We start from the raw sequence: 11,687 nt of genomic DNA on the forward strand, positions 1-11,687 counted from the left end.
ACCTGTTCAGCCCGGTCGTATCCTGTGTCTTGTTTCTCTGTCTTGACATTAGGGTGTTTGCCACCTTCAACCTTCACCTCCCCAGGCTCCAGCTTAGGGACCTTGTCCTTCAGTCCAGTGTCATCCTTATCCAGCAGGTAGCGTAGCAGGGCATTGTCCTTCTTTTTGGGGCTCAAGGGCTCCTGCTTAGGAGCAATGTCTGCACCAGAAGCTGTACTACCAGCACCCTGGGTTTGGTCTTGGCCCATCTCTTTGCCTGTGGCCTCTGCAGTGAGTTTGGCCAGGTCTACTGGAGACGTACTGTTCTGAAGTAGTTGGTGAAGGATCTTGTGTTTGTCCTTAAGGGATGTGGCATGGGTGTTTCCACCAGTGTGGCCACCTCGTACCCCAATCCCTGCCTGGTCCTTACCCTCACCTCCTGCGCCAGGGGACAGGGGCGTCTCCAGAGGTTCTGGCTTAGTGGTGAGCAGTTGCAGTAGCTTGGTCTGGCCCTTGTTGTCATGAAGACGATTGTGAGCGTCGTGGCCATCAGGGTGTCCTTCCCTCTCTTCCTTGGGCTCAGCTAGGTTGCTCTCCGTCTGGCACTGGGTGTGCCCCTGACCCACCTCTGTATGAGGTCCAAATGAGTCTCCTGTAGCCCTAGCAGTACCGCTGTTTCCTCCAAGTTTTGACATCAGATGAGTGTTCACCCCTGACCCTGGTTGGACCCCAGTTGGGGAGCCTATCTTGTTGTCAGGAGAACCCAATGTGTGTGCATGAGGGGGCCCATGGCCGTGTCCTACACCGTGACACTCACTAAGGACCTGCAGAGCTGACAGAGAACTGCTAGTGTAGCTATTAGCATGGGTGCTTGTCGTGTTACTACTACCTGCACCTCCAGGCCCTCCACCACACATCCCCACTGGGGAGGGTGAGTGCAGGCCTCCTGCAACACGAGGGCTACCTGCCACCCCAGGACTTCCTCTGTGCCTGGGCGACAGCATAGAGTTCTGTTGAGGTGGATGAGGGCCACCGGCTGGACTGGGGCTGGCGCGAGAGGGACTGTTCATTCTCCAGTTGGGGCCCTGCTGTGGCTGCTGCATGCCCCCAGTATGGTTGTGTGGTGGGGGGCAGCCAAAACGGTAGCCCTGCAAATGGCCCCCCATGGCTGCTGGTTCTCTAGGGCCAGCAGGGCCCGGAGAGGAAAAAGGTGTGCTGTTGCTGCTGATGGTAATGTCTTGGCCCTGAGGCCCTGAACCTGGCAAACTGCCTGGGGTTGGAGGAGTCATGGAGGGAGTGGAGGAGTTCATCGGTTTGGGAGCCATTCCTGTGGCCTGACTGCCAGGACCCATGTCCTGGCCCATTCCACATACTGTCTGCTCCCTAGAGGTTAAAAACAGACCAGTTGATTAGTTCAGTTAGTTTTATTTACCAAGAATTTTCTGTAGGACGTCAGAAATGGTAGAACATTTGCCACTACAAGGTCTTGGGGTTTATCCTGAGCAAGTGCAACATTGTTTTAAATAAAAAAAAAAAGGGACCTTTCTAATATTAATGAAACTAATCTAACTTAAAACTATCCGCATATGCCACAGGGGGCAGGTAGGAAAATGTGTTCAATTTGTCTTTTTGAATATTATTGAGACCCAGACCACTGGCAAGCACAAATCTACATATTCAATTCTATCCACACATAATAAGAACACGAAGCCATCATGCTGCAGGGCATTAACAGGCTAAAACCGGTAACCAAGTTCATGCCACAGTTTTCTCTCTCTCTTTTTGAGACAGGTGTATGAAGTGAGACATACCTCTGAAGAATGTGTAGGGACATGTAGAGCTGGGGTTCATTGGTGGCGGGCGAGCGGACCAGTTTACTCTTGGTGTGGGCTGAAACGATGGTTCCATCAGAGAGGGAGAAACGGTAGATGGGACTGAATGCCTGGCCATGCCGGAGCACTAAGGACACATAAGCACTTATATCAGTCAAGAGACAAGAGATCCGTGACTCTGAATCCTCACAGTCTGCTAGTCCCGCCTCAAGAGCCATCTCTTCACTTCAGCCTATCCATAGCCACACGCCCCGCTCCCTTTTAATCTGTGCCTGAATCTTGTTTTGTTTTCTACCTTGCCCTGGAAAGCAACTTTGGGTCCTTGAAAAGCGCTATACAATTCAATTTTTTATTATAATAATAATAATAATAATAATAATAATAATAATAATAATAGATAAAAGAACAAAACATTTCTTACTTAGATGATTGAATACAAATAATGAACTTTCTCTGAGATGTGTATTCTGTATTGTTAAGTTTCTGTGTTCAGTTTGTTTTTGTAACAGCAATTACATGGTGATTGGATTGAGGGTCTCAAAACAGCAGCCCATGATTAACCATTAGCTTTGATTAGAAGGGACATGTGGTTTGACCAATGGTCAATTCATAATTTTATACTGATGCAGTCTGACAACAGCAACATGAGAGACAAACAGAAGTAACTATCTATTTTTTGCAGTAAGCGGCATTACCTTCCTGCTGATGTCTCTTGGCAAAAGACATCTCTCCGTCATTCTGTAGGTGGAACCTCTGAATGCAGCGCCTCACCAGATCCTCCCAGCCCGGCTTCATGGACGCCCGGAGCAGACTGGTATCCAGGGACGTTATCTTACCTAAACACAGAGGACCGGATTAGAGAGGCCTAAGTCAGACATGGATGTAAGTTTCTATACAAAACAGCAACAGAGCTAATGGGGATTCAATGTCTCTCTCAAACAAACATGTAGAGCGTGGCTTGTTGACCCAACATATTCTCTTCACTTGACCACTCTGCTGAACAACAGCTGGTTTGATATTGATTGAAAAAATACTGAGGATTTACTCTATTTACGTTTTAATTATACCTTGTCAAGCTTTAGATTTTTTTTCTGTGCCCGTAAGGCACTAAAATCAACTGAGGAGACAGTCCTGGCTACAGATGATTAGATAGGCAAACACAAGTACACATACTGTCAGTACAAACTGTATGATTGAGATTTAGACACAACAGATTCATCTTATAAGATCATTTTATAAGTCACCAGGGCAGCTTAGGCTCAACTATCTTTATCAACAAATAGAGCCATGCTACATGTGTCACACACACACACACACACACACACACACACACACACACACACACACACACACACACACACACACACACACACACACACACACACACACACACACACACACACACACACACACACACACACACACACACACACACACACACACACACACACACACACACACACACACACGGGCTGACAAGCAGACTGCTGCTTGAATGACAGCCATAGGGACTGACTAAAGACCTGTCACACAAACATTCACAACAATAGCCTTTTACAGCACAACACCATGTCCAACAAGTTCTCATTCCCCCCCCCAAAAAAACATGACAGAAAAATCCTTCTCTCAATTTTGAATAAGAAAATAATGATACTTATTTGATCCAGAATTGTGCAGCCCTCACAACCAGGCAAACAACTGCAGGCATGCATACATGCACGCCTACAATTGTCTGGGTGGGAAATGGGAACTACAGTAAATTACTATATGTCAGCAAGTAACTATGTGTGTGTGCGGATTTGTGTGTTGTATCTGTGTGTGTATGCCAAGCACATCAAAAGACGGTGAGAAAGAAGGTGACACACAGACAACCGTCTGCATCCATGCGGCAGTGTTCAGACAGATACTTTACCTCCCAGAGTGCAGACAGAGGTAGGAGCATGTTCAACTTATGCGTTTAATCCTAAGGGCCTTTGCCAAGGATATAATAATCTTCAAATACCTAAACTGTAGTGTGAGGTGATTTATGTGCTGGTGACATGTGATGAGGTGGTGCTGAGGATATGCCTGTGTAAAGGCACTATATCAACGCAAGGCAAAGCTTTATTTGAACAGCTAAAAATGCTTTACCAAATTGGTAGTAAGAGAGTCTGGGATCTAAAATCAATTAGCCTTTACTGAACAGTGTATTTTACATTTTGTTTTGTCTGCTGGAAAAAGAAATAAAGTTTGCTTTGGATATTCTTCCCTATTAGTTTGTATTTCTCTGCTGTGTGACTTGTTCATGTACCTTGCAAGTCCTGTCGCGTGGTGAAGCTTTCATGCGTGGAAAGCATTGGTCTTTCCTTCATTGGTACCCTACGAGCCACACAGATCAGGCACGACTGAAAGTCTAAAATTGAGATGAAGAGGGATAGATGGAGAGAGAGATAGAGAGAACAGAGGAAACATGTGAAGAAAAGATGAGGTAGAGGATTAAACAAAGAGGACAGGGCAGAGACAGAAGGGATGATGGGGGATGGGAAAGGGGAGGAAATGATAGAAACAGAAACAGGGAAAGAAAATTAAATGCATGTTATTCCCAGGCAGCATAATTAATACAGTTATTAATGAGCATGGGGATCAAGGCTCCGCTCCTTTCATGAGGAGGAGCTGCTATCTCTGGCAAGGGAAATGATGAAGTGTGACCTTTGAAGGTGTGTGTATGAGTGCACGCATGCATGCGTGTACACGGCTGGTTTCACCTACAGTACCATCTCACATTGATGACACCTCCCCTGGCCCAACATTAAAAATTGTCGTCGCTCAATTGTGACAGTTGCCTCTAACACACACAGCCAAGTCCAGGACTGGAGTGACCCCAAAAGGTCTGCCATCTAACTTTCTTGTGCCAGTAATAGCCACAATCCCACACATGTTTCTGGCAAAGAAATGCATGCCAGAGCTGACACACATTCCTTATTTTGACTTGTAAACAGAGCCTGTTGGGTGGTCCACCCTTAGATCAGTGTAGCTCTCGCAATTCTCTTGCTTTCCCTCTCCTTCCTTTGGCTGGACACGCACACACGCATGCACACACGCACGCACACACGCACGTACAAACACACTCACAAACGCTGGCCTAGGTCCTAGTCAGTCTACTTGCCAAAGTATGGCTGGCAAGCAGCTGGTGCACAAAGGAAGCCAGAGAGGGGAAAAGACAGGTTGAGACTTGGAGTTAAACATGTGAATTTTTACTTACTGCTTTAATTAACCACCAAGTTATAGTTTGGCAGTGGGAAGTTTTTGTTTCTCATCAAAGCCACTGAGCAATTGGATTTTGGTAATTACTATGTAGAATATTGCAATATTTTTGAGAGCATTAGGTATCAATCCTTTATAACGTGCTGAAAGTTTCTAGATGAAGACAAGTCACTTGTGATGGAAATTTACTCAAACTAGAGAATCTCAAGTTCCAGTCTAAAAGGCATTAAACCCCTGGAAAAGCCCAGTGACCTATCAGTGACTAAACACAGTGAGCCGAGCCCACATACAATTTGAATCATTTCTCCAATGAAAGGCAAGCAGATGTTTTTAACCAGCGGCTACTGCATTTGCAACTTTTCTGCTCGGATACAGAATATGCTCCAAAATGTGTTGATATGTTGAGAATTATTTGAAGGTTAACAAAAAGACCGGACTTGAATATTTCAAGTCATATTAAATGGCAAGCTCTGAGAGCCTAATCCAACTCTAAAAGTTCCCAAAATTTCTCAATTTACTTTTCTATTCTTACATTCTTAAAAAAGTATTTACAATTTCTCTAGATTTTATCATTAAGATTAAGATAAATTAGTCAAAATCTGTACTAGTACTATACATATAACAGAATGGAGGCAATTCAAGCTCTATCCCCTCCCTTTTCCCACACCATCTCCCCCTCTTCTTTCATACCGTCTCCTTCCTCCTTGATGGACTTAGGCTCTGAAACGGCAAAACACTGCATGGTCTCATATTTCTGCTGCTGAGGCTCATGCTCGTGCGCTTCATCCTGGTTGTCACTGTGGGGATTGACCAGCATCCGGCAGTTGAATGTGTGACTGTTCCTCCTTGGACCCTCGCTGGACCATGGGACGCCATTGACTGCAGGGGAGCAAAAAGGGGCGAGGGAGATTTACAATTTGGCCTCCTGAGGATTTTATTTGATGAATTAAACTGCGACCAAAAGTGAACAACATAACAGAGAGCTGCAACGAGTGAGCCAAGAGAGGCTACCACACTGCAAGTGAAGACATAATGAGAGCAAGAGAATGAAGAAAAAAGTGTAAAAAGAAGAGAGCAGTTGGTGGGTAGAGAGATCAGTCATAATGAGCAATTGGAACCCTGAGCCATCTATCCACAGCCAGGCCTCCATATGCATGTCCTCTAAAACATCACTGCCAATCTTTCTTACATGGGCGCAAGCAAACACGCATGTACACACATGCAAGCAGAAGCACACTTATGTACATACGCACAAAAGAAAAAAGAAGTCACGAGCACAACTCATTTAACTCTAGCAAACTCCCATCACACTCCATCTGGTTTGTGATCTCATTCAGTGCATTGATAATCTCCCAGTATCTGGGACATAGCCCGTTGATCGTTTCCAGGGTACTCCGCTCTGCTCTCCCACCCAGATGGTTGGGCACTCAGACCTCAATCCGAAGCACCAGGAGACAAGAGGAGAGGAAGGGGAGAAGGGACTTAGGAAGAGCTCCTGGTAGGGTGCACTGACATACTTTACAATCACTGCTTCTGCAGTGGAGATGGAGAGGTTGGATGTTGAAGAGGAATGGTAGGTATGAAAGAAAAGGAAGGAGACAGGGGAAAAGAAGAGGGCAAAATTTCCGTCTTACTAAAATAAATGGCCTGTTTTCATGAGATGAGCAATGCCGGCATAAAGACAATGCATTTTGGGGAGGCTGGGAAATAGAAATAGGAGACCATGAAAATGGGAAGTGGTGAGGGTGAGAATAACACACAAAGTGAAGAGAAGGGGAATGAAAGGACATGAGATGAGAATATAGGAAGGGAGGAATGCTGCTGGGGAGAGAAGCCAAAAAAGGAAGTTAATTAGTAGAAAAAGGAGGGAGAAAAAAGAGAGAAGAGTGAGAGCAAATGTCTGGGCTGAGCATCAGCAAAATAAAAAGAAATGAAGAAGAACTTATAGGCAATATGCACGGTGCCAACCCTGTATATAGAGCTTAAGCAACTCTTTGTATTATCCAGGTGTCCCACATCCTCTTAGCAGTTTATCCGTAAATATTTTAATTAAACTGACATCACAATGGAACAGACACCCACAACTGTCTGAAAAAGGAGTAGAAGAAAGGTGAGGAAGGGCATACATATTAAAAGCAAGAGATGAGCCCAGGGAGGGAAGGACAGCCTGCTAAGGTATGAGCAAAGTGGAGAGTAAGCCATAGAACACAAATGTGACAGCGAGACACAAACAAACTCGAAAAAAGCCAAACAACAAAGCAAATGCTGGCAGGGAAAATGAGCTCGAGACTAACCGAGGGATTTGGGCAGCAGGTTCTTGATGAATTCAGCATGATCGCCGACGTGCAGCACGCTGTAGACACTAGTGTTCATCAGCTCCTCTTGGTTGTAGCGCAGGTACTGGGTCACATTTTCAGACACAAACACAATGTTACCCTCCATGTTCACCACAAAGAAGAAGCCGTCCAGTGCCTGGGGGAGAGAAAGAGAGAAAAGTAAGAGATAAACTCAGAACTGGCAAGTTTGTTTAATGAATGTTTTACATCAAAACAGAACAAATCTCTGACAGTGAAATGAAAGCAAAAGCAGTAGAGTACATCAATAACTGACCACATACATTTTCCACTAATCTTGCCTGATAACTAGCTGCTTTAACAATGCTGCTGAGATTATTAAAAGCACAATCCTACCATGTTATGCTCTTTCCCACTTTATTATTGATTATTGGGATAATTTTAGTATTCTAGTTTGAAACTCTTAAATCCAGCATCACAAGCTAAATATGGCTCATGAACAGGATTTACAGGGCTTCGTAAATAGCCAAAATTCCAGTTATAAATGCAGAGGAGAGTATAGGTTGTGCAGACGGTGTGCCCGTGTGTATCTTCTATGGTCTGTGGTATAAAAAAAAAATAAAACAGCATATTTTAAAAATGCAAGTAATACTTTTGGGAATTCTTCAGCCTCCTTATTGTTAGCTTATTTTCTTTAGTAATGTGCCGTGTCTGCCTGTTGCATCAGCTGGCATGTACATACAATATTGACATTTTGGTACGTCTTATCAAGTTGTGTACATATGCAGCACATCTACATTGTGTCTAAAAAGAGGCAATTAGTACACTGCGTTCTAGGCACATCATCTCTCCTGCAGATGCTCAACATCAGTTTGGCTGATAGAAAACAGGATAAAATATGTGCCTGCAGAGATTGGAGGATGTGAATGGGGAGCAGTTAATTGAAATAATACAGCCCCAGGTCAGCCATTACACACACGATGGTGTCAATTAGGCCATCAAATCACCAAGAGCCCTTAAAAGGGAATTCTGGTAGTTGTAAAGCTGTAAAATCTAGTGTCAAGAGAAGAGACAAGGGATTCCTGCCAAGGTGTCCGTGCCTCACCTCTGCTTAATCATCTCTCTCACGCACGCACGCACGCACGCACGCACGCACGCACGCACGCACGCACGCACGCACGCACGCACGCACGCACTTTTAACGCATAAAAGTGTCAATGACCCAAATATGTTTATATTTTCATTATATAATGCATATTGACAGCTGCATATTTTCATGGTCTCACCCTTCCCGATACGGCACCCTGTGTGCACCTATAATCAACTGCCTGTTGCTACAACTACACTGCATAACATACCTGCAATCAACCAGCAGGCTCAATTTAGGGTGTAGCTAAGTCATACGTCCCAGGTTACCCATGATCACATTCAAACAGAAGTTTTCCCTTGCCTGCATTAACACAGCACAAGCTGAAAATAGACTTAAGGAGATCTCATCTATCACTGCGTGAAGCAGAGCGGTTCCAAAATGCAACATGGCTGTGCAAGTCCACCCTGTGTAAAGAAAGGCCATGTACTGGACAAGTAGGGCAAACAGAAACAGAGCAAACACTCTCTGGTGCCAACTCGTGCCTTCTTCCAGACACTCTTGAATAACGCGGTTAGGAAATACTTTTAGTTATATTGCCCTAATTCACTGTAGAAGTGACTTAAGCCGATGCAAATAAATAGACTGTATATAAATACACTTAGGCACCCCACTCTCCATGCTCCATTTTGGACATACACTACTGTTTTGATATACGACTCTATATTGCTTAACTTCCCACAGCAACGTACAGTAGATAGTGAATTGTTATAGTGTAGGGAATGGGGTCCGGTCAACTACCCTCTCCCCTCTGGGTGTTAGTGTTATGATACTATGATATTAGGATGCTGGTGCTTAGCTACCAGGGTATCTTTTCATATAAATGCTTGCTCAACACGCTGTAGCTTCAGCATGGCAAAGCATTAGTGTCTCGCTTAAAACAATTCAAACAGGTCCCTTGTAGGGCTCGGCATTCAACTTAAATACTTTTGTATACTTTTAATGACACTGGTAACATATTGGCACTAGTATTGAAACATTTAAAACATACCACACAATAGCAACTATACGGAGCAATCTACCAGGAATGCAAACTACATGCCACAGTAGTTACATGACAGAACGAGACTTGCCCCCATAGGGTTAAAACAACAGCACATTAATGTTTCGTCATAGCCCTCGCCGTCCTTGTGCGCTTGCATGAGCGTGGGCAGCAGAGCGCCTTTGTGGAGGGTCACGGGACGCGTGGGTGCATTTCCTGCCGACAGCCATTCTCTTCAGAGCATCCGGTAATGAGCCCGGGCTGGTGAACGGAGACATGGCTGGAGCAGAGCTGGTGTGAATGGCCGATCGCTGTGTTTTGGGGCTGCTGACAAATGGGAAAGCATGCAGGCTGCACAGGGCTATATTTAGCCGTGAGTTAGTATTCAGTCGATTCAGTGACGCTGGACCAGGAGAGCTATAAATATTCCATGACAGGACAGATCTAGAGGCAAATGAAGAGAAGATGGGAAGGGGGAAAGAGAAAAGAGAACTGAACAAGTAAGAGAGAAAGGGAGGGAGGGAGGAAGTGAGTGATAGGAGAGGCTCAATGGACTGATTCATTCGCCAGGCTGTGGCTTTCTTTTCCCATTATACGTAAGCACTTCAGTGACCCTCCACAGGACAACGAGGCCATTGCTCTGCTTGGTGATTTACAGCCAATACGAGGAAGATACAAGACGCTGGCAGCTTTTACTCCACACAGCTACACTTGCACACAACCACTACTGCCCCACTTGGGATTGTTCTCTGTGGATAGCACTCTTCATTATATACCAATCATGATTTAAAGAGGAGTCTATACCCTACTTGAGTGTTAGTATGAGCGTTCAGTATGACACAAAAAGCAAGAAAATGCCCTCTACCCACCTCCAACATCATTGGTCCCAAGGCATCTTTGTCAATCACACTTTGGCCTGTTGATGAGACATCAGCCTTCTGTACCTCCTCCTCATTTGCGGCTGCAGCCTTTTCTGTTGACCATAAAAAGCCAATGACAAAAGTTTACATACACAAACAAAACAAAGGCAAAAACGAAACACTCATTTTAAGTACATTACATATTAGTAGTATAGTAAGTACATTACAAAGCATAACCCCAAAACATGTAGGTCAAAGAGGAAAGAAATGAGAGAAACAATGTTTGCTTTCGCCTTGAAATTGACCCACATACTTTCACTTGTTGACAAGACTTTGAACAAGTATCTTTCCGGCTACAAAAAAACCCCCATTTTGTCCCTTAATCAAAACATGTTGCCATGGATCAAACCCAAGCACTGAGCAGCAAGCAAAGTGAAAGGTTGCTGTAAATGACAGATGTGTCAGAGCATGCAGCTGCCACACTGGTGGCAGCCACTGGATGGATTGCATTGTCATGTGCAAAAAAAGAAAAAAGAAGAGGGTATTATGCAAACACTGACCGTGTGTAAACAACTAATGCTTCCAAAGAGCAGCACGTTGTTCCTACGTGTGGTCATTTGACAACGACAGACCTTAGAAACACTAAACTAAAATAATGACCATAAACCCTTAATATTAATATAAATGATCTGATCACAGAGTTTTTAAGACAGAGCTATGTGAGTTAATTATGTATTCTTCAGATTAGTAAACACAATTAAAAAAGATAAACTGATAAATCTTAAACTGGTCTGATATTTTGTCACAATAATTTGAGCTGACTTTAGAGGCTCATAAACTTAACAGTATTTTAAGAGTTTTCATTTTGAAGACCTTTTACTTTGAAAAGCTCTTCAGCATGGACGCTCTTTAGCCAGAGGTTGCCTGCCTTTTCATATGGACTGCCTTTCAAATAACCTCTCCTTGTGTCTCGTTGTGACCGCATACTCCTATTGGAAGTATGCATTTACTGAGAATAACTTCGGGTCTATGATATTACTAACCTTCACCCTTACAAACCACAATTACACTAAGTTGATTAGCTTCACGATGTTTCAACACGATGAACATAGCACCTTTAAATCCACTGCAGAAAAAACTGCCATTAAACCTTTTAATGCAGTGATTAAATGATTGGATTACTTAGGAGTAAAAATAAGGGTATCTTGTAAGCTCCTGTACCTGTACTATGGTGCTGCGCATTTGTCCATGTGAGTGATTGGGTTAATATTCATGCAGAGAAGCCTTATGTTGAAAGCGTAGGCTGCCCTACTTTTGTAGATGATGATGAGAGGTGGAATATGAGTGGGC

The 11,687-nt window shown here is 44.1% G+C and overlaps 1 protein-coding gene across 7 annotated transcripts in view; it reads right to left on the bottom strand.

The window, feature by feature from the left end:
- ncoa2 (nuclear receptor coactivator 2) overlaps positions 1 to 11,687 on the bottom strand; it is a 67,162-nt gene that overhangs the window by 16,694 nt on the left and 38,781 nt on the right. For all 7 annotated transcript variants that reach the window (XM_032503511.1, XM_032503509.1, XM_032503510.1 and 4 more), the window contains 7 exons: positions 10,347 to 10,450; positions 7,349 to 7,526; positions 5,745 to 5,933; positions 4,102 to 4,203; positions 2,507 to 2,647; positions 1,791 to 1,938; positions 3 to 1,362 (listed from right to left, as the gene is read on the bottom strand). In XM_032503511.1, coding sequence (XP_032359402.1) covers positions 3 to 1,362; positions 1,791 to 1,938; positions 2,507 to 2,647; positions 4,102 to 4,203; positions 5,745 to 5,933; positions 7,349 to 7,526; positions 10,347 to 10,450 — 2,222 coding nt within the window. The remainder of the gene's footprint in view (positions 1 to 2; positions 1,363 to 1,790; positions 1,939 to 2,506; positions 2,648 to 4,101; positions 4,204 to 5,744; positions 5,934 to 7,348; positions 7,527 to 10,346; positions 10,451 to 11,687) is intronic.

This window comes from Etheostoma spectabile, chromosome 22, assembly GCF_008692095.1.
Source record: "Etheostoma spectabile isolate EspeVRDwgs_2016 chromosome 22, UIUC_Espe_1.0, whole genome shotgun sequence".
NCBI classification, from domain to species: domain Eukaryota; kingdom Metazoa; phylum Chordata; class Actinopteri; order Perciformes; family Percidae; genus Etheostoma; species Etheostoma spectabile.